The sequence below is a fragment of the Bubalus bubalis genome, chromosome 19 (genome assembly GCF_019923935.1).
Source record: "Bubalus bubalis isolate 160015118507 breed Murrah chromosome 19, NDDB_SH_1, whole genome shotgun sequence".
NCBI lineage: Eukaryota > Metazoa > Chordata > Mammalia > Artiodactyla > Bovidae > Bubalus > Bubalus bubalis.
The window spans coordinates 16,648,737-16,675,097 of NC_059175.1; the positions used below are offsets into that span (position 1 = coordinate 16,648,737).

The following is a 26,361-nucleotide window of genomic DNA, read 5'->3' on the forward strand; positions in this document are numbered from 1 at the left end:
TAGGAGAGTTTTAATGCATCTTGTTAAAAACTACCTCTGCCCAGATCCCAGCTGCAACTCCCCATGTATTCAGGATCTGCTAAAGTCATGTGCATGTTAAAATGCCTTCTTAAACTCCATCTAGAAAATTCACTATTGCTATGCTGGCAGTCAATCTGCCCATGTGGATGGCCTTTTTTTTGCTTGACAGACAATAACCCCAAAACACCCATCCCCAAACTATAAATCTCCTGGTTGTACCACAATATACATTATAGACTGCCTCTTATAAGAGTCAAAGTGAAAAGTTAAAGTGAAAGTGAAGTCGCAGAGTCATGTCAGACTCTTTGCGACCCCATGGACTGTACCTTCCTGGCTCCTCCGTCCATGGGATTTTCCAGGCAAGAATACTGGAGTGGGTTGCCATTTCCTTCTCCAGGAGATCTTCCCGATCCAGGGATTGAACCTGGGTCTCCTGCATTGTAGGCAGACGCTTTACCATCTGAGCCACCAGGGCAGTCCTTATAAGAGTACACTAATGCTAATTTTCAAGCAACTCCTGCTTGTTTTATTGAACACTGCATAAATAACCTAAGTAAAAATGAGTTTTTTAAATTACTTATAATTTCCAAAATTGAAAGACATTAATGGGTCAGAAACCTTACAACTAAAGCAGCCCTGTATGTAAATCAAATATTCTGGTTAGAGAATCAACTAGAGTCCTAGGAAACAAAATTTCCTCTCATCAAAGATTTAGCCATTCTATTTATACCATGGTAATAACATTCTAAAATCTGAAACTTGCCATAAATAAGCAGTGCATCTACTAAGTAACATGTTCTAAGAGGAATGGAAGAAAACATGCAGAAGATACTTTTTAAATGGATTTTTCAATGAACACTGGAGCACTGTTATCCTTATTAAAAAAGTAATAAAAATGGAGCCTTACTTGATATCATGTTGATAAATAAATCCCAGATGGAACAAAGAAGCAAGTATGAAGAAAACCAATTTTTTAAACAAGAAACAAAAACAACAAAACAGAAAGAAGAAAACAATAAATCTGATTACACTAAAATTAAAAAACTGTGCTCAACAAAAAGACAACAGAATGAGCACAGAAAGATACAGGTGGGAGAAAAGAAAGACACAGAGATTTCACTGCATTTGTAATGTTTTATTTCTTACATACTTGAAATATTACAATGGAAATATGGAAAACCAGGTAGCTCTAATCTTAGTCACTGAATTTTTCTCTTTGATATAATTTTTAACTTTTAAAAAGTAAAAAAATTAAAAGCATTTGCTTTTTAAAGATGAGTCAGGAATAAACTCAGAAGTACACATTTTCAAAGTAGCATTAGCATTATCTTAAACCTAATCAAAATTCCCAACATTACAAAAAAAAGTCTCCAAATATTGCAGTATCATCAATGATTACCGATTATGCCTAGACCAAGTTTTAATTACAAAATACTGATGAAAAGTTGTAACACTATTTCAAACAAACCAAACAATTTTCACTCAACTTGCATTATAATCCCCTGGATCAAACAACATCATCATGCGACTCACAGGGATAGAGACTTACTCCACACAGTGGTTTTCCATATTATAAAATTTTAAAGAATCCTGAGTTTGAGGGTTTTCAGCATAAGCTCCCTGTACTCCTTGCTTGCAAGGCCCTCCAATAAAACTTCCTTGCTCATAAAAAAAAATTTTTTTAATAGTCCTATTTCCTCTTCTATTTGCCATGAAGTGACAGGACCAGATGCCATGATCTTAGTTTTCTGAATGTTGAGCTTTAAGCCAGCTTTTTCACTCTCCTCTTTTCACTTTCATCAAGAGGTTCTTGAGTTCTTCTTCACTTTCTGCCATAAGGGTGGTGTTATCTGCATATCTGAGATTATTGATATTTCTCCCAGCAATCTTGATTCCAGTTTGTGCTTCATCCAGCTCGGCATTTCGCATGATGTACTCTGCATATAAGTTAAATAAACAGGGTGATAATATATAGCCTTGACATACTCCTTTCCCAATTTTGAACCAGTCTGTTGTTCCATGTCCGTTTCTAATTGTTGCTTCTTGACCTGCATACAGATTTCTCAGGAGGCAGGTCAGGTGGTCTGGTATCCCATTTCTTTAAGAACTTTCCACAGTTTGTTGTGATCCACACAGTCAAAGGTTTTGGCATAGTCAATAAAGCAGAAGTAGATGCTTTTCTGGAACTCTTTTGCTTTCTCAACGATCCAATGAATGTTGGCAATTTAATCTCTGGGTCCTCTGCCTTTTCTAAAACCAGCTTGAACATCTGGAAGTTCAGGTTTCAAGTGCTGTGAAGCCTGGTTTGGAGAATTTTGAGCATTACTTTACTAGTGTGTGAGATGAGTGCAATTGTGCAGTAGTTTGAACATTCTTTGGCATTGCCTTTCTTTGGGATTAGAATGAAAACTGACCTTTTCCAGTCCTGTGCACTGCTGAGTTTTCCAAATTTGCTGGCATACTGAGTGCAGCACTTTCACAGCATCATCTTTTAGGATTTGAAAGAGCTCAACTGGAATTCTGTCACCTCCACTTGCTTTGTTCATAGTGATGCTTCCTAAGGTCCACTTGACTTCCCATTCCAGGATGTCTGGCTTGCTCTTTGGAAGAAAAGCTATGACCAACCTAGACAGCATATTAAAAAGCAGAGATATTACTTTGCCAACAAAGGTCTGTCTAGTCAAAGTTATGGTTTTTCCAGTAGTCATGTATGCATGTGAGAGTTGGACTATAAAGAAAGCTGAACGTGAAAGAATTGATGCTTTTGAACTGTGGTGTTGGAGAATACCCTTGAGAGTCCCTTGGACTGCAAGGAGATCCAACCAGTCAATCCTAAAGGAAATCAGATTCACTGGAAGGACTGATGCTGAAGCTGAATACTTCAGCCACCTGATGCAAAGAACTGACTCACTGGAAAAGACCGTGATGCTGGGAAAGATTGAAGGCAGCAGAAGAAGGGGACAACAGAGGATGAGATGGTTGGATGGCAACACCAACTCGATGGACATGAGTTTGAGTAAGCTCTGGGAGTTAGTGATGGACAGGGAAGCCCGGCATGCTGCAGTCCATGGGGTTGCAAAGAGTCGGACACAACTGAGCAACTGAACTGACTGACTGAACTGATACCAACTGGAGAAGCTGATTTTCCCAGCTGCTGTACTATTTCTATTCTGCCATAGCCAGCCTTGTAATAACATGTCTATAAGACTAGGAAGCCACACAGACAACTACAATTATATGTATCCCATCTATGTAACAGCAGCAATCAAGCCAGAGAACATGGACTCTGAAAGCCAAAGAAGATTTAGATTCATGAGAATCTATGTGCTTTGTGTGTGTGTATATGTGTAAATGTGTACATACACCCACAAAGTATGTGGGCTTGCCTGGTGGATCAGATGGTAAAAAATTTGCCTGCAATGCAGGAGACCTGGGTTCAATCCCTCAGTAGGGAAGATCCCCTGGAGAAGGGAATGGCTACCCACTGCAGTATTCTTGCCTGGAGAATTCCATGGACAGAGGAGCCTGGCGGGACACAGTCCAAGGGGTTGCAAAGCAACTGAGCAACTAGCACTTTCACTTTTTTCATATGTGTGCTGCTGCTGCTGCTGCTGTGTCGCTTCAGTCGTGTCCGACTCTGTGCGACCCCATAGACGGCAGCCCACCAGGCCTCCCGTCCCTGGGATTCTCCAGGCAAGAACACTGGAGTGGGTTGCCATTTCCTTCTCCAATGCATGAAAGTGAAAAGTGAAAATGAAGTCGCTCAGTTGTGTCCAACTCTAGCAACCCCATGGACTGCAGCCTACCAGGCTCCTCCGTCCATGGGATTTTCTAGGCAAAAGTACTGGAATGCGGTGCCATTGCCTTCATATGTGTATATACATACAAATGCAGTTGTATGCATGTTTGTACATATATGTCTGAACATTTGTACATTGTTGCATGTCTATATGTATATGGTATCTTCCTACATTTCATTAGCCAGCATTTCTCACAAGTTGAAATTAGAACAGTAAACCTTACATATTACTGATCTTAAAAGTACTTAAAAGAAAAAGGAGGGGGGTAAACTATGCAATGTTAACTTAGTGCCTTACAAAACACTGTTTTCTCAAGAAGTTATAACAAATGAGATATAGCCACCAAAAGACGTACAGCAAAGGGGCAAAAGCTGTATCTACAACAGCATTTCCTCAAAGTGTATTCCTTGGATATTAATGTATTTGTCATCTTGGATAGTCACAACACAATCAATGTACATTTTTAATGTTCTGATCGATGCTACAGGAAAGAGGATTATTAGAATATGTAGTTCAGTGTTTTCCAAACTTAACTTGTCATGAAACCCTTTTGCCCAATAATGTTTGTTAATGGGATAGAATTAATGTTCTGCTTTTAAAGTGCTGACCAAAATGACTCATTTTTCTCATTTCTTTCCCAAAAGACTCATTAAAGAAAGAAAAAAAAAATCCAAGAAATTTCTCTTTTCCAAAGAAAATTTACCTGAAATTTATATCTTTTGTAACTCTTTCACATAAAGCATTTAATGTGTTCTCTCTGACACCACTGACAGAATAGCAAATAATATTTCCAAGAAGGAAAACAAAACTTAAATCTTATAAATGCTTTACTCTAAATAAATAGAATGTATTCTATTTACAAAAGTAAATTAATTCCAGCAAACAGTATTCTTAGAAAGAGCTTAGATATTATTAATAAACTTCTAAGAATTTAAACATGATAAAATAAAACTAAATTCCCTTGTTTAAGCAGGGGTTCCTTAAACTATTTAATAATTATAGAATGATATTTAGAGTAAGTTCTCAATTATTTATACAAAGTAAGTAACATCTAAGCAGAAAATCCAAAGATCAGTTCTATTTGCTTTTAGAATGCATCATGCTTCTGCAATTATGATGTTTTCTTAATTTTGTAATTTCCCTAATTATGTTTTCTTTTGTTGAACATTAAAAATAGTTTATATAATCATGTACACATGTGAAAATGAGAAAAATGACCCAAACCTTTGCTGGAAGACAGGGTAATCAGGTAGGTTTAAAAAAAATTTTTAAGGTGGAATACTGAGAAATGATTGAATATGATCTTATCATAATTTGGGGGGTAAAAATCATTTAATTTTATCTACAAATGATTTGAAACTCGGAAAAAGACAACCAGATTCACTTTTTAAAGACTATGCTGGAGTCAAATCTAAGTACAAGACAAAGTACAGTAAGTCATGAATATATTCTCACTCAGGCATAAAATAAAGCACTGAGGGGAAACCTCTTTTAAAAAAAAAAAAGCTCTTTGAGTAATCAACATAAAATAAAGCAACAAACCTACTGAAGTGGAACAAAGCAATGAAGAAGTCATTATCAAGTTTTCAGTAACACAAAATCAAGAATATTATGTGAAATGCTACACATGAAGAAAAAGTCCTAAAAGAAACAATTTCAAAGTCTAAAACAAAACTAAAAAAACTTCTCAAAACTGAGAGACAAAAAAAGAATCAACAGTAAGGATAAAACAGATTATGGTGTTAGCTCAAACATAAAAATTACAAATTTTATCGTGAATAAGAAAAAGGATATTTAAGCTATAAAGGGATTTTTTTTTTTTAAGAAAACTGCCTTCTTTTATTCATACTAAAAAATTATAAATAATTACAGATTAGTAGACTTTGGTCAATTTTTTTTTCATTGACTAGTGATCAGAAGGACAAATGGCATTAAAAAGACTTTCTTCCCTCAAATCAAACTTCTCACCAAGGAATAACTACAGCATTGAAAGACTGCCAACATTCTAAAGAAAGATATAAACCATTTCTGAATTTGAACTTTGACATATGTTAAACTTATAAAGAACTCTTTTAAGACATTTAAGCAACATACCACTAAGTCTTGATCCTGAAGCAAGTTACATATTGCTTCATATAACATGGGTCTTAAGTCAGACTTGAATTTCACAGAAATCCACTGACCGATGAGCCAAATCACCCTGCGCCGCAATGGCTTATACCTAGATGGGAAAACCATGCAATTAAAACGTTGTTTATTTTAATAAGCCTATTTCACTAAGCATATTTCATCATTTAAATCTAAAGTGTAATAAGAAGGCAATATACATTTTATACAAAAATCTAAAAGCTACTTTTACATGTACCGCAGTACAAATACTAACAACAAAGTTCTGATCTAAAAAACTAAAAATTCTTAGCAGAAATATTATAAATCTGATTATTTTGTATTAAGTAATTACAACATAGATATGTACATAAAAGCCAAGTTTACTTCTATTCCTCAAGTAACCAAAGAGTTCATCTTAATAGGTGTAAGCAGCTGATGTCTCAAACCCTGAGGCAGGAGAGGCTATTAAAAAGTAATAATAATAATAAAAATAAAGGAACTCTGGTACTCAATTTTCTAATCCCAATTCTGTTCATCTCACAAAGAGTATTCTGAAAACACTGTGAGAAATTTCTAGACTTAAGACATTTACAGTAACATGTACATACACTTGTTTCTCTATGGCCATCTTTGCTAAAGAAAATGAAGGTTCTTTAGGCAAAGGGAAAAACCACCTGTGTCCAAGAATTGTAGACACAAACTCTTGGTATTATATTTATTTAGTGGCAAGATGATATTTCTGGGTGACAATGTAGTAAAATAAGGAATATAACACACCTTTTAGAAAATTACAATATTTTAAGATTATTAAACACATATAAAGAATTACTCATTAAAGTTCCAATAAAAAGTACATTTCCTGCTCTCAAAATGTTTAACTTATCTAAAAGAATTAAAGACCACAAAACTTTAGACTAGGATCACAAAAACATAAGAGAGAAGAAGCAGGCAGAGGGAGATGGGATTTGAACAGCGTTTCCTGGTGGCTCAGACGGTAAAAAATCCGCCTGCAATGCAGGAGACCTGGATTCGATTCCTGGGTTGGGAAGATCTGCTGGAGAAGGGAACAGCTACACCCTCCAATATTCTTGCCTGGAGAATCCCACGGACAGAAGAGCCTGGCAGTCTATAGTCCATGGGGTCACAAAGAGTCGGCACAACTAAGCGACTTGCACTCACTTCACTAAGATAAAGAGTATTTGGGGCAAAAAACTGAAAAAATGCCTTTTCAAGGGATAGGGACGATTTGAATAGCCACAGAGGTAGAAGTAAACAAGACTTGTATAGAGTAAATGAAGGAATCACAGTCTTCAATTTTGGACTGAGATCTCTGGGATTACCACATTCAACATTCGAGACAAAGAGAATGAAGCTCAGAAGGTTCAGATTCTAAGACGACAGTCACTTCTAGGCAAAGTTAATAGCAAGGGTCAGTTTGTTCCTCAAAGTGTGAGTCCCAGACCCACAGGATCATTACCTGGAAGGATGACAGAATCACACAATCTGACCAAGACCTAAACCTTAGAACCTGCATTTTAACCAGTTTACCAGGTGATTCACATGCATATTAAAGTTTGAGAAATACGGGTCTAGACCAGTTTTGTCCAAAAGAAACATAATGTACGCCAAATATGCAATTTTAAATTTATTAGTACCCACATTAAAGTAAAAGATACATGTGAAAATTTAACATTTTCACTTATTGCAATATATTCAAAATATTATCACTTCAATATGTCATCGATATATATTTTACACTGCTTTAGTTTTAAATTCAAATTTTAGTTAGTTAAAGTCACTTCCTCATTTGCACTAAGTATGTTTCAAGTGCTCAGTAACCATATATACTAGCTACTGTACTGGATAGCACGGGTCTAGACTAAAATAGCCTCTAGGATTTAAGGACAATCAAACTGCAAATCTGTCTCAATACCGAAGGCTTTCTCTCCATCAAAGGCTCACTAGCAACCAGAGGGCAGAGTTGAAAAACATTTTAATCACCACTGCCCCGAAAGGACACAGCAAATCCCAGTGCTGAAAACATTTTGTGATTGAATAACTGACTGAAAACTGAAAGGATAGCTACTTAATGGTGAAAACTGCCTTTAAAGCATCTCTAGCTCACAATTTTATTGCTCTAAATATTTATAAAATGATCCATACATGAATGGTTCTCTATTCATGTATTAAGGTAGCCATGTTAACTGTTCTATGACTGTATACTAAGCACTCTGATAAGTACCACATTTACAGAAATAAATCCCTAGAACTTCCCAATTCAAAACAAGAAAAAAGGCTCTTGAAAAATTTTAAGTGTCTAATTTTAAATGAAGAAAACTTTATACAAATTATGAAATGCTTTTTTCCCTTCCATTTTACTCATTCATTACCTAAAATTAAAATCGGACAAAAGTCCTACTTACTAAGTTGTCAGATTGATCTTTACTACTGAATTAGACACCTTAATCGGAGAAGGCAACGGCATCCCACTCCAGTACTCTTTTTGCCTGGAAAATCCCATGGGCGGAGGAGCCTGGTGGGCTGCAGTCCATGGGGTCACTAAGGGTCAGACACGACTAAGCGACTTCGCTTTCACTTTTCACTTTCAGGCATTGGAGAAGGAAATGGCAACCCACTCCAATGTTCTTGCCTGGAGAATCCCAGGGACAGCGGAGCTTGGTGGGCTGCCGTCTATGGGGTCGCACAGAGTTGGACACGACTGAGGCGACTTGGCAGCAGACACCTTAATACAAGCCTCAAGTGTGTCCAAATGCTTTCTGCCATGGTGCCACTGCAATTTCTTTTCCCCACAGACTTGCAATGCTCTGTGATCCTCAGACAGACACCTTTCATGGATGTTACTTGTTTATGCTCCTTTTGACATCAGCCCTAGCCTCTGCTAAGTCTCAACTGGCTTCCTTTTGTACATAATCTTCGTCTAGAATTCAGAGATCCCTATCTTCCATTATCTCTGCATAAAATTTCATCCTGCAAACTATCTTATCAAATACTTCAGACATGTCACAATTCACATTTGAAGTAAAATAACATAATAACAAATGATTTTGCTTATTTTTCAGTTATAAGATTCAAGTCTTATTCCTTTCTACATGAGACACTATTAGCTAAGTCATACTATGATTTTTTTTTAATTTTAGGCAATTTTAACACCTTCTAGTCTTCATTAGAAAATCAGTAAGGTAAGATAAGTGTATAACAAACACAAGGTTTTATACTTGCCTGTTGTGAATGACTTGCAATTCTGGAAGAAGTTGGTTTTTAAACCACTGATCAAAATCAACACTGTCAAACAACTCATAAGCCGCTAATCCAACAGCATTATACACTAAGAAGAAGATTTTTTAAAAAAGAATTAATTTCAAATACTGGGCCAAGTGCTAATTGTGCTTATGTAATAAAATAAGTCTTAAAGACTACTTTGAAATATGTAACAAGTTAATAAAGGGAAATCTACAATATGTTAATCCAGGAATTTATTTAAACAAACATTTTAGAAACATTTAAATTACATCACTCTATTTTTTTCTTAAATATTCAGTGTTTTCAAACAGAAAGTTACATTCATTTAAAATTATTCATGTCAAATTATAAAAATAACATCCGCTTCCAAATGGATGCAAGAATTTATGCTATGGTCCCTGATAACCCTCTTTCCAGCCTCTTCTCTCACCACAACCCCTTAAACACTATGTTCCAATTAAATCAAATACTCCCAATTCAGAACTTAACTGTGCTTGTCCCTCTTCCCTTCAAGCTTCTGTCCATACTGCTCCTTTTATCCGGAACCACCCTTCGCCACTTATTAACCCTCACTTATCCTGTGTCCTCACAGAACACTTCTTTACGAGATGCTCCCTGGGTACACCAAAACTATTAATACCTTGTAGTTTTCCATGGCACTACTTGATTACCATCTATTCTAGCATTAATCAACTGGTACTATGTTAAAATCAACTGTTTGCTCACTCTCTATCACCAGATAATTCCTAAATTTTAGATATCCTTGTAACCCAAATCTCCGAGCATAACACCTGCCACAAAACAGACACACCCTACTGAAGAAATAAATGTCTCTAAATCATTTTCATTTAACATACCAGCATCTTTGATTAATAGTGCATTCATATCTTCCACATTAGTGGGACCTGAAAAAATAAGTATCAGCAAGGGTAAATTAAAACTAGTTTTTAAAAAACACTTAAACTCAATTTGTTAGTTTCTCAATTCAGCTAACTACAATGTATTTTGTGGATATTAAATATATAAGAGAAAGTTTAAGTTTTTTTATCATCATCATTAGAGAAGACAGTTACAACAAGTAAAGCCATACTACAGCTTTAGAAACCATTATAACATATTTGGAAAATGTTACATCAAGCAACATTCTAGAAAAATATATGTAAAACTGCTAACTACTGTATTATATCTTGATTATAAGAGAAAATTTTTTAAAAGAATAAAAAGATGAATCCCACAATAGGAAAAAAAAAAAAAAAAAAGAACAAGAATACAATTCATACAAAAAGTTTTATTTTTCTAAATATAAAAAATAAGCCAGGTTATGACAATATATTAAAGATTTGACAACAAAATGAAAAATGTAAATGAGAACCATTATGTAACGTGAAACCAGAATAAAGAGCTGGCAGTCCCTGCATGGCTATCCAGGAGAAGACCACAGTTAAGACACAAAGAACACAGTTTACTTTACTCAGTAAGCATATTTCTTTAGGACAGAAAGATTTCTAGCAAGTTTATCAAAGCACTTTTCTGCTGTTAAATACAATTTCTTAAGCATACAGCCCTATATAAGTAAATCACTCCAGACTGGAAAGAAAATAACTAAACTCTGAAATCACTATAAACCTTACCATCATACAGCAACTTACCAGAGGGTAACCTAATTAGCTTAACCAATTTCCTGAAGTGGTTTAATAAAAATAAATGGATGGGAGAAAATGGAAATAATGTTCTAAACACAACAACAAAAAAGGTAACTTCAGCAAATTTACCAAATTTAAGAATCTATAATGTTGCATTAAGAAATTAGTAAATAACTGTACATCAGAAATCAATCTATATGAAACTACAATGAATGCTCACATTATCTTTTAAATGAACACAAAAAACTTGATGGATAGCTCATTTACTCCCTTGGTTTATAATTTAAGCAGGAACACTCCATTAGTTTTTTGAGAAAACAAAAGCCTAAAAAGTGAGCTACCCTCTGATGGTACAAACAAGATCAAGAGTCTCCTTCTCTACAGGAGATCCTCCTACCTTTATTTCCTTACATTACCACCTACTCAACACTTGATGATCCCTTACAATTCAACTCCTGCCCAAATCAATAAAATAATCTGTGTAAGATTCCCTTGCCCAGCAGTGTCAGTTAATTGCCAAAAGTCAGTCAATCAACAAACAGTGACTTTGTGTACCAGACACTGGGAACAGGGTGAGAAAAAAAGATGTATTCAAGGCCTCCTCCCTGAAATTTACACTCTATCAGAACAGTCAGAAATGACAAATCACTTTTAATAGTTAAATCATTACTTGTGTACAAAGATCAAATGCCACCCATTTCACTTCATAATTCTCTCTTAAATCCATTACATTCTTTCCACTCCCACCGTAATGAAGCTAACATTTATTATTTTAACTTTTTCACCCAGTACTTCTCACAACATGCTCCAAATGGGCAAAATCTTTCCCCCAAGCAATATACATGACTGCCCACTGTCTTAATATGCTTACCAGGGCAAAATCTAACTACCACAACCAAAGCCTATCTCACTTGTGAACTGCCATTCTTATTTTCTATTTTGAAGGCTACTCTCTCAGAAAAGCACACATTCAGTCTTTCTCAAATTCATGATATGATCTAGGAAACATATCATAGCAGGAACTCAAAATATTTTTTTGAACACTGATTAATAGATAAATCAAAATATCACAAAATATACCTCACCTTGAAGTGTTTGCATCATTTCTAAAAGTACAGGAGTTAGAGTCTGATTATATTCATGGAATATATCTATAAATAATACTTCAGTGCATGGCTGTTGGGAAAAAAATAAGTTTCTAATGAAAACAATGGTATATTGCAATGATTAATTCTATGCAAAGAATACTCATTCTTAAAACTCTGAATATGTTTCCAATTCTTGATGTTTTTTTGAAAAAAGTTTATTAGTGTTTTTCATAAACCCAATGGGAAATAAAATAAAATTATAATAATTTCATTCATAACGTGGAAAAGTTATTTCACTACTTCAATCACTTGGCATTATACATGCAAAAATGCAAAACTACAGAGAGGAAAATTTTCCATTTACATTTTACTTAATTCTTTAAATTTAAAAAGCAATCTGGAACCACATTTACTTATAGATTCAGGACTATAAATGACTGTCTGAAGAATTAGTATGTTAAAAATTATTTATTTTTCCTGGCAGTGATATAAGTAATAACAACAGCAATTAATGAATTCAATTCACCACAGAGTTGTATTTTCTTTAACAAACACAAAGTACAAAAGAAATCACAATGTTCTCATGTGTAGAATAGACAGCTAATGGCAAGCTGCTGTGCAGCCCAGGGAGCTCAGCCTGGTGCTCGGTGCCAACAGTGCTGGGGTGGGGTAGGAGGTGGGAGGGAGGGTCAAGAGGGAGGAGACATGTGTATACCCATGGCTGATTCATGTTAATGTATGGCAGAAAACCAACATAACATTGTAAAGCAACTATCCTCCAGTTAAAAATAAATTTTAAAAACAGAAATCACAATGTTAATTACATAAAAGAATGACTCATTTTCATTCTTAAAAGTACTAAATCACTAGTTGTTTCATAAAATAGAATACAATTAAATTTTGAAGGTATTGTGATTTATGTTTAAAATCAATTACAAATGTACATACTTCAATGTGTACAGATGAAATGATACATCATCTCAGATATTTGCTTCAAAATAATCCAAGTGGGTGAAGGAGTACTCATACAAAACAAGACTAGCCACGAGTTGATAAATGATAAAACAGGAGTTGGACATAAAAGAATTCATGATATTATTCTGTTTCTCAATATATTTAACAGTTTCCATAAGAGAAAGTTTTAAAGACTTAGAGCAGTAAAAAAATTTTTTATAAAACTTTTAAGTTCTATAGAAGTTTATGGAACAGATAATGCAAATTATATAAACAAAAGTCTTCAAAAAAGAACAGTTCAAAGTTCACATCTGATAAACCTTCCTCAATGTCAGCCATATCAATAAAGTATATTTAAAAAGAATTCTATAACTGAAAGCAATGGGCTGGTCTCTGAGAATCATACTAGGTAGTAAGAGAAATAATGTACCAGAAGAAGCTTTATAATTACTGAAATATTTAGGAGGAAAAAAATGTTTCTAGCCAAAAAAGGTAACTTTCAAAAACATTTTCTATTTCTGCAATGACAATTATTTCCAATTTGTAAATTGAAGGAAAATTCAGTTTGCAAACCTCCAACTTAACAAAAAAATTTCATATTCAAGTTCATAATTTAATTAGGTGCTTTCTTCTCAAATATGGACTCTTGCAATAATAAATATGTTTCCTACCTGACTTAATGCTTGAAATCTTCAATATAGTGTCATTCTCTACTAAGAGTTACAGAAGCAAAAAAAAAAAAAAACTTACAGAAGCATTACCCTTTTCCCTATCAATTTTTCTTTCAATCAGTACTCACCCTCAAACTGTACTTCCAAGAATCTCCCCCTGTTTCTTCCGCTGCTGCAATTAAAAATATGACAAATGATGCTCTCCACAAATGCAATAATGATGTTTCTAAAATCTCAGTTTGGAAAACCAAGATTTTCAGTAATATCAATATAATACAGCTGCAAATTATTATAAAATAACACAGAGCAAACAGTTGGGAACACAAGGCCTTACACAGATCTCTTTACCATAAGTTACAGATGACATCTGTGTACATCAAAGTGCTCGTAACCACAAGCATTCTCACTTTCGTTAAAAAGTCTGTACGAAGACTTCCTTGGCAGTCCAGTGGTGAAAATCCCAGGCTTCCAAGGCAGGGGGCATGGGTTCGATCCCTGGTCGCGGAACTAAGATCCCACATGCCACATCCAAAACACACACACACACACACACACACACACACACACACACTCTGTATGGAGAAAAGCTCAAAGTATTTGTCACTCTCTGAGTCTGTGACATTACCTGATACACTGTCATTACAATTCTGAAAAACATTTCATACAATACTGATGTTTTACAAGTTTAAATGATCAGTCACATTATCCATAAATTTTCTATATTTAAAGTAAAATATTTCCAGAACTCTTAAAACTCTGGGGATTCAGTGTTTCATATTAAAAAAGCAATACGAATCATAAGAGTTTAGCTACAAGAAAAAGCAAAAACAAAAAATATGCATTATACAGGGTAGTACTGTATTTTCTAAATGGATTAAAATATTTCTAAACAAAAAAGAAGGTAAGTCTTACAAAAATGTTTATGATGTTTTAAAAATATTGGAAATATATGTGTAAAACTACACAAAGGCATCCAGTCAAAAGGATGGGTAGAGGCTAAAACCTAGCCCATGTCTGACCACGGCAGAAGTATTAGGTTGGTGCAAAAGTAATTGCGCTTTTCTACTGTCGAACTTTGCCTAATACTGAAATGCAATCTTAAATAACCGTGCTTACGCTATCCATCACCTTAATGTACATTTTTAATTCTATGTTTTGTTGCTAATGACTTATTCAGTTCAGTTCAGTTCAGTTGCTCAGTCGTGTCCAACTCTTTGCGACCCCATGAATCGCAGCATGCCAGGCCTCCCTGTCCAGCACCAACTCCCAGAGTTCACTCAAACCCACATCCATCGAGTCAGTGATGCCATCCAGCCATCTCATCCTCTGTCGTCCCCTTTTCCTCCTGCCCCCAATCCCTTCCACCATCAGAGTCTTTTTCAATGAGTCAACTCTGCATGAGGTGGCCAAAGTACTGGAGTTTCAGCTTTAGCATCATTCCTTCCAAAGAACACCCAGGGCTGATCTCCTTTAGAATGCTATTTATATTTATTTTACACTAGGGAAATGATGCTAGACAAAAAGCAAATCCGAGCGATTTTCTTGAGTTCAAAACGGGTCATAAAGCGGTAGAGACAACTCGCAACACCAACAATGCATTTGGCCCAGGAACTGCTAATGAACATAGAGTGTACTGGTGGTTCAAGAAATTTTGCAAAGAAACAAGAGTCTTGAAGATGAGGAGCCAGCCATCAGAAGTTGACGACAACCAACTGAGAGGACCATCGAAGCCATATTTACCTGACGGCTCTCTCATCAACTACCACTACTCAAGCATCTCAACAACTTTTTGCAAGGAAAACGCTTCCACAACCAGCAGGAGGCCGAATATGCTTTCCTTAGGAGTTTTTCAAATCCCAAAGCATGGATTTTTTTGTTACAGGAATAAACAAACATTTCTCATAAGCAAAAAATGTCTTGATTGTAATGGTTCCTGTTTTGATTAATAAAGGTGTGTTTGAGCCTACTTACGATGACTTAAAATTCATGGTTGGAAACTGCAATTATGTTTGCACCAACCTAATAAATGACACACACTTTATTCACACCCAAGTAGTTTATCAAACACACAACTCCTTGATTTTCTGTAGCAAAGGCCCTGATAGTCTACCTACTACTAAAGTATGACTTAATAGACCTCCTACAGGGCTTCCATGGTGGCTCAGTGGTAAAGAATCCACTGGCTAAAGCAGGAGATACGCATTCAAAAGAGCAGGAGATAACGCATTCAAACCCTGGACCAGGAAGATCCAGGAGGATGCTGCAGAGCAACTAAGGACGTGATCCACAACTACTAAGCCTGTGCTCTAGAGCCTGGGAGCTTCAACTACTGAAGTCTGTATGCCCTAGAGCCCACGCTCCACAACAAGAGAAGCCTCCCCAGAAGCCTCTAGATGCACCGCAACTAGAGAAAAGCCCACCAAAAATAAAATAAATTTAAAAATAAAATTATATTTAAAAAAAGACCTCTTATAGAAATATTTTAATCATCTAAAAATTAAGTTTAAATTAAAATATCTTAAATAGGTAATCCATTCAGCAATTCAGAAATTTTCATCTCCAAACTACTTTCTGAAGTAAAAATCTACAAATAAAAAAAAATAAAGAATGAACCACAAAGGAGAAAGTGATCTGATAACAGAGAAAGACAATTAATTTTATATTTTTGTTTTAAACTATATAACTCTAAAAAATTTTATCTTTCTGGAAAAAATTCTATATAGTTGAACAAATCATTTATTTTCTGCTTCTCAATTTGTACTAATGACTAATAAAGAGAGAATAAACTAACTTTTGAAAGTTATATTCTCAGAACAAAAGCACTACATTAAAATACAATGTTATTATACCTATCATCAAATAAATGGTATCTATTGATGAAAGGGAGGAAAAATTCATGCAAAAACTGACAAACTGATACTTACTAAAGCCTTCAGGGTCTTCTTCCCACATTGTCAGTTCTTCTTCAGTTAACAGAAAATAATGAGAGACTAATCTTCTACATATCTCTGTCAAAGTAGGATATGTGAAGAATGCCATCTTAATCTTATGAGCTTCCAGAGTTGCAGGGCTGCTATCTAGAAAAATAAAATTTCCAAGTTAATTATACAGACAAGCATTCTACCCATGCTGGATAGTGAAACAAATACATTTAAGAATACCTTCTAAATAGCAATATATAAATTTTCATTTGTATTATGGATATATTTCAAAGATGCTCTTGCTTTTATTCATACCACACACACATCAGTCTTGCTTCTATCTTACCACTATGGCTAGTCCATTTCCATCCTATATTATCACATCATATTGAAGTGACTTACCTATATGTCTCTCTTTCTCTTCTACAAGGCATTCTCATTCATCGTGATAAACATACACATGAATGAATTCCAAACAGAGTTGACCTCTGAACTTTGTGAGTCCAATTACACTCAGATATTTTTCAACAGTAAATACTAAACTACAGTATACATGGTTGGCTGAATACCCAGATGCACAGGAACAGTGAGTATGGATGGCCAGCTCTAAGTTACACTCATTAACCCCTGCGTTGTTCAAGGGTCAACTGCAATATAACAGTTTAACCTATTCTAGAAGCAACTTTAACCTGCCTAGAATCACTTTATATATGATCAAAAGAAAACTTTTAATTGTACAAATAAATACAGTCTACAAATGAGCTATAGCGGTTACTGAAGTACTTAATTCTTAAAAGACCTAGGCTTCAACTGATGTTCTACTGTGTTACAAAAGACAGTAGTTTACTAAATGCACTGTATGTCTTTTAAAAGCTGGCATTTATATACCAAAAGCTCTAATCCTTATCTCTATTTCATGTCCCAGCAATAGTTTATTTTTCAGACTTAAATGAACTTCAAAAAACTTACATAAAAATAGCAATTACTTCACACTAAGATTAAAATTAGGAAATGAAAAAAATAAAACTACCAGTAAAGCATTACCTTCAAAATTTTTGGATGGCTTATAAGCATAATTTTTGACAATCATCTTAATAAGATTCATGCACTGGACAATGAATCGTTCAAATGTAACACCTTCACCAACTTCTGTAAACACATAGCTTACAGAAAATTCCAGTGATCTCTGAATTAGAGGAGTAAATGAAAAGGGATGCTGATCCAAGAAGTCCAAAAGCTATAAAGAAAAAAAAATTAATATATTTTCTTCAAATTCACATAGGAATATAATCATTCATAGGTACATCTAATAACTGGTAATAAACACTTAGCAAGTTTGGAATCTTGGTGGGAAGTCCAGTTTCACAGGTAATATACTTCCTGGGGTATACCATACAATGTGAAATAAATCAGATTGTATCTCATCACCTGAACTTTGTATTACTTCTACTACAAGATTCAAAATAAACTTACTTCATACTAATTCTATATCAATCAGCAAATGTGATACCAAAAGTACAAGAAAGGCCTTTAAAAAATAATAAAGGCAAATAATCAAAAACGTATTCTACATCAATTGCATCTCAATGCATCAAATAGTTGATGAGAGAGATTTCCTCTATATAGAAGAATTCCAGCTAATAAATGTAAAAGGAATAATATTAACAGAATTAGAATGCCATCATTTTTTAACCCCTATTCAAACAAAAGATCTAAGCTATGATCATCAATGGCTGCTAGAATCAAGGGAAAGGCTGTTGAAGAATTTAATAATGGATAACTCAATAAACAGTTTTAAGCAATCAGACATTGTGCATCTCCTGATGTGATGCAATAGGAAATGCACAGCATCACCTGTAAAGTATTCTTGTCATTGTCACCCTACTCCATTCCCTCCCATCATTAAAAAAATAAGAAGAAAGGCCTGAATGTGATCAAGTTTCTTATCTAACTAGAAATTTCTAAGAAATATGGGAGGAGAAGGGGTTTAGAAACAAAGGAATATGTTAACACATTCTAATTGGAGGCACATGTAAAATGTTCCAATTTTAAAAGCTTTAATAAAGTCATGAGATTATAAACATGAATTTCATAAATTATTACTTTTTTATTTGGCCATGCCATGTGGCATATGGGATCTTAGTTCTCCAACCAAGGACTGAACCCCCATCCTCTACATTGGAAGGGATTCTTAACCACTGAACCACCAGGAAAGTTCCCTCACAAATTTTTTTATAGTTGGTTTTTTGAAGGATTCAATAGTGTCGGTTCTTTTTTTTTTCCTTGTTACTTATTTGTTGAGGTTAACAGATCATTTCCTGTAGAGTTTTCCGTGTTGTGGATTTGGCTGTCTATATCCATTAATTTTTTTTATTATTTTATAAAAAATAATATCTGATGTATATATTTCAGATAAAAAAATTTTATCTGAAATATATACATATTGCCTCAGACAGTGCACCCATATGATTCTATTCAAAAGATATGTGATATTAATGATGATAAACTATCATTATGAATATACTGATTTTTTTATATTATCTACTGTAACATCTTACCTACTTTATGCTGTGCTGCACTATCTTTTTTATCTCTGCTTTTTCCAGTGGGTTTGAGAATAATGAGACTTTGAGGAATCAACTTCTCTTTTATTAGGATTGATTTTTTTACATCCAGGTGACTTATACACTTTGACATATGGTATATATAAATTTAATTATTATATGTATTCTAAAGGCTTTAAGATACAAAGGGCTTTTTTAGCTTTCCTGTACACAGTAAGAAAATAAGTTACTTTAACACTAAATCAAAAATGTATGCTTAAAAAACACCACTTTCTTTACTAAACTCGAGTATCTATATTTCACTTGAGAAAACATAATTAAGATTAAAAAAAACAAACTTACCACTTTAGTAAAAAGAATGATGGTCTTTTCCAGTCTATCTCTACATACATTATCTGTACCTATACTTCTACCTATTAAAAATACAATTCACATATTAGCACAAGTTAATAATATTCTATAAATTTACAACCAAGACAATGACAAAACTTTTTACAAAAACACTGTCAGATATGTTTTTACACATTTTGCATTATGAATTCATGAGTGTGCACCCCCTACTCCAAACAAATAAATAAGTAAACCATAACAAGTTTTTAGAAAGCAAGACCTTACACTTGACACAGAAATGCTCAGTGCCATATTTCACAAAATTAATCCTAAAACACTAACTGAGCCCATTTCATAGTAAAAAGGTAGCAATTTTATCTGTAACACCATATTGTCATAGTTAAAATACTTTTCAAGTAACATAAATAAAAACAAAGAATTCAAAGATTAACATACTTATTTTTCCTAAATCTTCTAAGAATTTTCTTCTGATCATTTTCTTGGTGTAATTAATTTTTATACATTCAGAATAATGTCCATCAGCTCATTAACTATCCTGCCTTCTCCCTAATCATACACCTCATAATATTTCTCATCAGTTATGTCATTCTCCTCTCCTGGATGGACTTCTATTCTTCTGTTTTATTCTCCCATGGGGAAAACCAGAGAAAAATGACTACTTTTAAGGAAAAAGAAACCATATGAGCTTTCTTATAGTACCTGGCAACAGACTCAATAATGGTTCTACTAAACTGAAAATGACTGACAAAACAATCAGCAACTCCCCTGAAAGTGAGTACACTAAGGTATACTCTCAGGGTACTAAGTCTCCAAATACACTCACACATAAAAAACAAACACATACATGTTATACATATGTGTGTGCAAGAATGTACATATATGTGTGCAAGAATGTACATATATGTGTGTATCCTGTGTGATGGGTGTGTGCATTCTGAGCAAAGGTGCTTATAATCATAGAGAAGAGAAAAGGATAGCAGATCACCAGCATAATACAACACAAATGTAAACAGTAAATTCTTCCATATGGGGTAGTAGATTAGAAAGGGTTCTACAGGTAGGTCAGTAATGGTTAGCAGACCAGAGATTTACACAGTGAAAGTACCATTTAAGGATATTTACATCAAACAGATATACTAAATGTACTAAAAAAACAGAATCAACAAAATGTCCAAACAGCATGTGGTACAGGGCCTATACTACTGTTGTGGGTATCTGCACGGAACAGAGTAGCACCAGTAGAAACAGGGAAGAAGGAATTGATACAAAATATATTTTTTTAGAAAAAGGCTTCTTCAATATTTAGGACAAGACAGGTATATGAAGACAAAAATAAGCTTCCAACTTAATTTTAGATAATTAATTATCAAGATATAAGATTTCAGCCCCTCGAGATTTGCATGTGCCAAACAGAAGCTATTAATGAAAAAGGATTCTATAGTAAAAACTACTATCATGGAAGTACTTACTGCATTCCAAAAATTGTTTTAAACGTTCAAATATTCCATGTAAAAAACCCTAGAAAAGAAAAACATTTTTGAAGGGTTTCAATTTATTCTGTTATAAGAATTTACCATATACTTTCTCAGGGAAACTAAAATATACCTATCATATCATATTAAAAAGTTAAAATTAGATAAAGTAAAAATCATTCCATTACTATAATAACACCTTCAATCTTCCACAAGAAAATAATAGTATTTCATCTCCTCAGTGTCTCGCTTCAATAACCTAAATCACTTTGCAATAAATAAATAATTTATTAAGTATTCTATTTCACTAAATATCCTCTATTCCTCTGTTTATTTCTTTTCCATTGGACTTATAATCCCCTGACATAATCAGTCTCCTCCACCTAAAATGTCAGACCCTTAATATTCAAGAACTTTGCCTGTTTGCTTTGCTCTATCCCAGAAGCCAGGAATGGTATTTAGCAATAATAAGTATTCCTAATATGAATAAATGCTATCAACTATCTGTGGCAGAGGTTTTCAGTCTCAAGTATTAAATTACATTAGCCTTCAGAGACCAGAGAAGGCAAGAATCACCATTGACCATATGGGTCCAAAACACCTTTTACTATATTTTTTTTAAGACATGTTATGAAAACTTTGCAGAAATAAATATAAAGGGGTACTGAAAAAAAAACTTTACTAAAATTTTTAAAAATTTCAATATCACAGACTTTTTCAATATCAATAAATTTTGGTGTATAAACATCATAAAAGATGTCACGTGTCCTTTTAGCAAATGAGATGGTCCAGGTTTTTGTCACAAAATACTATACACTTTCCTGATGAATGACTGACTAGAACAGAATGTTGTTATTTCTTCTTTGAAATAGAGAGATATATTGCTCACTCATCAATTCTTGAGTTTGAGACAATTCACCTAGGATGTCACCACCTGAAGTCACAGAGGCTAAAAGTCCACTTAGACAGTTTCACTATCACCACTGGGGTTAGGGGGCTGCTACCAGTCTTTGGATTCATGTAAAAATCATGAAACATTTTCCTCTGTCAATTTTCATCTCTCAGCCATTTTGAGCAGAAAATGAAAAACTGAATTATCAGCTGTGTTAATTGAAAGCTAATAGCAAAGAGATAGTGTTTGTGGTCTTCTTTTATACATATCTTCCTGAAAGATGATGCAACACAGTAGATACCACAGTAAGAAAACCTCAGAACAACAACCAATTTCACTACTGCTTCATCCTCTGGCTATCTCATCATTCTCTCATTTTCATACTACTTCAATCTTTTTAAACACAGTTGAGAATAAATTATAAGTAATGATAATTAACAATAAAGTAATTTCTAGGATGATGAAATAGCAGAATTTTCAATATAGGAAAAATAAAATCACCAAGATCCCATACGCATGTTAAATTTATACAGAAGCTCGATGCAACGGTCCCATACAGTAGCTACAAGACAGAAGGAATTTTATTCTCTTTTAAACAAAATTAGTGCATCAGTCAGGGTTCTCTAAAGAGAGCAGAAACTTATGAAAGACATCAATTTTAGTAAGTTCATCAAGAGGATCAGGAATTTATAGAATTGGACAACTGACTAATCCAAATAAACCAAGTAACTTGACTAATGTTACATAATAAGAACCTCTTAAAATAATCATCAAATGGCAATTTACAGAACAGTTTAATTAGTTGCTGAACTCATTTCAAAAATCATTCTCTCTCATAATCCTCACAACATCCAATGGGATATGTACTATTATTTCATCATTATATTGCAAAAAAAGAAACTCAGTACCAAGGAAGATACTCTGAGGCCATGTTATCATGAAAAGACCAAGCCAAGATTCAAAGCCAAATCTGTCTGCCTCCAGAAACCCAAATCTCACCACTAGTATACCGTGCTTCTTAAGCATCATTTACACACCATGTCATTTTTAAGATCTTTATGCTATTTGAAATGTTGTCCATAATTTGTTAAAATTCTATTCTTATTTACAACTAATCAATAATACCACAATACAGCAGGTTTAACTGAACAGGAGCTGACATACAGCTTCTGAGACAAAAGACTCAAGGAAAAACCTAAGGCTCACAAAATATGGAGAGTATCCACTGACAACTATTATTCTAATTTATAGAAATGTGATTCATATCAGTTCATTTACACTGAAAATAAACTGATAAACATATTCAATATTTTAATTTTATGATATTCAGAATATTATATATAATTATTGAGCCTTCTGATATATTTCTATGATAGCACACAGTCATTCGCTTAAATAACTACTAAGCATTTTTATATAGCAGATATTATCCCAAGCTCTGGAGTGAAGAGTGAATAAAAGTCTCTGCATTCATGGAACTTACATTTCTCGTGAGGGCACTGAGGGAGCTGTCAAACTGGTTTCTAGAAAATGTTTTTTGATAGCATGGAAAGAAACATAAATACTGGGTTGGCCAAAAGCTGTTATGGACAAACAGGAACGAACTTTCTGGCCAACCAAAATATTTAAATGTATCAGTACTGAAAACTGGGGTTGGTTTTCATATATCTTCAGGTAATGTATTATACATCAGTATCATAAATGTGGATATACTTTAACCCAACATTTCCATTTCTAGGAATTTATCCTAGAGATCACTAGAAAAGTACACAATGACATATGCACCCAAATGTTCATTTTAATATCATTTCTCAACAATTAAAAACTGGAAACAAACTACATGTCATCAAGAGATCACTGGGCAAGTAAATTACAGAAAATCTAAGATTAATTTTATTATTTTTTTAAATTGCATACCAATAGTAATTGTATTTAGCATAAAATCATTAAAAACATGATATATAACAATATTACTAACATGTGAAAAATATCCACAATGCACTGAGTTTAAGAAAAAGCAAGGAAGGAAACAGCATGTAGGTCTCGTTCATATAAAACTGAGGAAGACAGAAAGTATATGTAAAATAATACGTTTACGATATTATAAAGGAAACTTAGAACTGTTATCATAGTAAGTTTTTAAATGATTTATTATTTTCTACTTCCTCTTCTGAGTTTTTTAACTTTAAAAAAACATGTAATATTTTTATAGAAAAAAACTGTATTCACATTATAATGATGTATATTAGCAGTTTTTAATTCTTTTAACAACAGAACCATTATTTTGAGCAAAATCTTACAGAAACACAAAGTTCAAAAAAATAAAAGTGTGACTCTGATCAAATGTAAATGAAGTAGGACAAACCTAAAGAACCAATTAAATATAACTTTTCCAAGCTTCCTGTGCCGCCCCAAAGGCAATCCACAGAGTAACATTCTAGCTGACCTAAACTCACTGTGAAAGCTAATAGAGATCTGAACAAGTATGATACAATTCCACTTTGTTCAGGAATAAAATATATGCAGCTATATATTTTTGCATATAGAAAAGGTAGATGCCATGACACAAAAATGAGTATACTTCAAAACTTGTTGGGCTTATCAATGGAGCTTTCCTCTCATATGTATATAATTGATTACAAAGAACAAATATAAATGCTATGATTCAAGAGAAAAATACCTCATTTTAAGTATATAAAAACAGACAAAGGAAAATACAAAGACTATAAATCAATTACACTGACCCTAGTTAATGTTATCACAGCATTCAAATTCCTAACAGTTCACTTGATTTCAAATTCAAATAAACACTCTCAATGTACCATGGCATCTTGAGAACCATCCTAGTTCTAGTTCCTCCCTTTCACATAATAGTTGCTTTGATGTATTTTCTGTATGTCTGAAAACAGACCACAAGTCTAAAAGTATAGTATAACATATACAGAATGGTAAAAAAAAAAAAAAGAAGAAGAAGAAGAAGAAATTAGGTGGTCACTTAATAAAAAAACTTTTAAATGAATGCCAAGTAAAAAGAATAAGCTTTATAACATGCAGGAAATACCAAGCACTTTTCCAAAGTTACAAAAAAAAAATGACTTCTTTTACTTACCATCACCTCCATATTCTTATGAGGTTCCACAATTCCATTAACAGTTAACTTACGCAGCACTGAAAAGTAAAATCAAGCTTTACTCATACCTTATTTTTTCGTATTTTTCCCTATTAAAATCATAATCACAAAAGACTCAGAATCACAAAGCCTCATTAAGCTTGGATAAAGAAAGGTAACTCCTGGTCAACTGGCTGGTTCCCAAGTGGGAAAGATGAAACTAAAGCCAAGTTATTGTCTCTGAAGCAGTGTTCTTCTCACTTGTAAGTACTCATGTTTCTAAAGCCATATTGCAAATTTTAGTTCAATTTACATAATTGTTAGTACTTCTCACTTACAATAATACCCATAGGCTAAAAAAAAGAAAAAAAAAAAAAAAACCTATAAGCTGAAGTTGAGAAGGTTACTTCTATTCCATAAAGTATGACTCAACGGTGATGAAAAAGCTTCATTCAGTTTTAAGGTACATTAATGAAAATGCAGAATCTCCAAAAGGAATATAATGATTAAACTCTATTCCAAATCTGGAATAGACTACAGTGCTCAATTACCAGCATCACATTTTATGAGTAAACTGATACACATGGGAAGATAAGCAGGATAATAGATTTGAAGTCAGATCTAGACTTAGAAATCCTAGCTCCAGTGTCTAAAACTGTATTATTTTGGGCAACTTCTCTTATCTTACATTCCTCATTTATAAAATGTGGTTACACAGATAATAAAGAAGACGTGATATATATGGAATACTATTCAGACATGAAGAATAATGAGATTTAGCCATTTGCAACAATATGGATAGACCTGGAGGGTATTATGCTTAGTGAAATAAGTCAGACAGAAAAAGACAAATAATGTATATTATCACTTATACATACAATATGAAAAATAAAAACAAATCAGGGAATACAACAAAAAAGAAACTCAGAAATACAGAACAAACTAGTGACTGCCAGTGGGGAAAGAAAAGAGGGTGGGGCAACAGGGCTAGGGTAGTAAGAGGAACAAACTATTATATAAAATAAGCTGCAAGAATATATTATACACAACAGGAAATACAGCCCATATTGCATAACATTCTCAAACAAAATACAAACTATAAAAATTCTGAATCATTATGTTGAATACCTGAAACAAATATAATATTGTAAATCAACTATAAAAAAAATGTAAGGTGGTTATAAATCCTAATTCATAGGGTTAACAAAGGATTCAATAGTACAATACATGCAAAACACCTAGCAGAATTTAGTAATAACCAGCATGACAGCAGCATCAGACTACCACTTTATACTATCAAATTTAAAGTCACTTCACTTTAAGAAAACAACTTTACAAACCACATTGCTTTCTATATAAATCAAGAGCTAGTGTTTACGAGGTGAAGTGTAAAGGCAGCGTAACCCACACACCTATTGTCAATTAATCTTCAAAAGAGACAAGAATATACACTGAATCTTTAACAAGTGGTGTTGGGAAAGCTGGACAGCTGCACGTAAATCAAT

The 26,361-nt window shown here is 33.7% G+C and overlaps 1 protein-coding gene across 5 annotated transcripts in view; it reads right to left on the reverse strand.

Moving 5' to 3' along the window:
• IPO11 (importin 11) overlaps positions 1-26,361 on the reverse strand; it is a 202,537-nt gene that overhangs the window by 125,987 nt on the left and 50,189 nt on the right. For all 5 annotated transcript variants that reach the window (XM_025270486.2, XM_044932629.1, XM_025270489.2 and 2 more), the window contains exons 7-16: positions 24,857-24,915; positions 20,853-20,901; positions 19,375-19,445; positions 17,513-17,705; positions 16,472-16,624; positions 13,676-13,719; positions 11,920-12,010; positions 10,049-10,096; positions 9,171-9,276; positions 5,916-6,042 (exon numbers count right to left, since the gene is read on the reverse strand). In XM_025270486.2, coding sequence (XP_025126271.1) covers positions 5,916-6,042; positions 9,171-9,276; positions 10,049-10,096; positions 11,920-12,010; positions 13,676-13,719; positions 16,472-16,624; positions 17,513-17,705; positions 19,375-19,445; positions 20,853-20,901; positions 24,857-24,915 — 941 coding nt within the window. The remainder of the gene's footprint in view (positions 1-5,915; positions 6,043-9,170; positions 9,277-10,048; positions 10,097-11,919; positions 12,011-13,675; positions 13,720-16,471; positions 16,625-17,512; positions 17,706-19,374; positions 19,446-20,852; positions 20,902-24,856; positions 24,916-26,361) is intronic.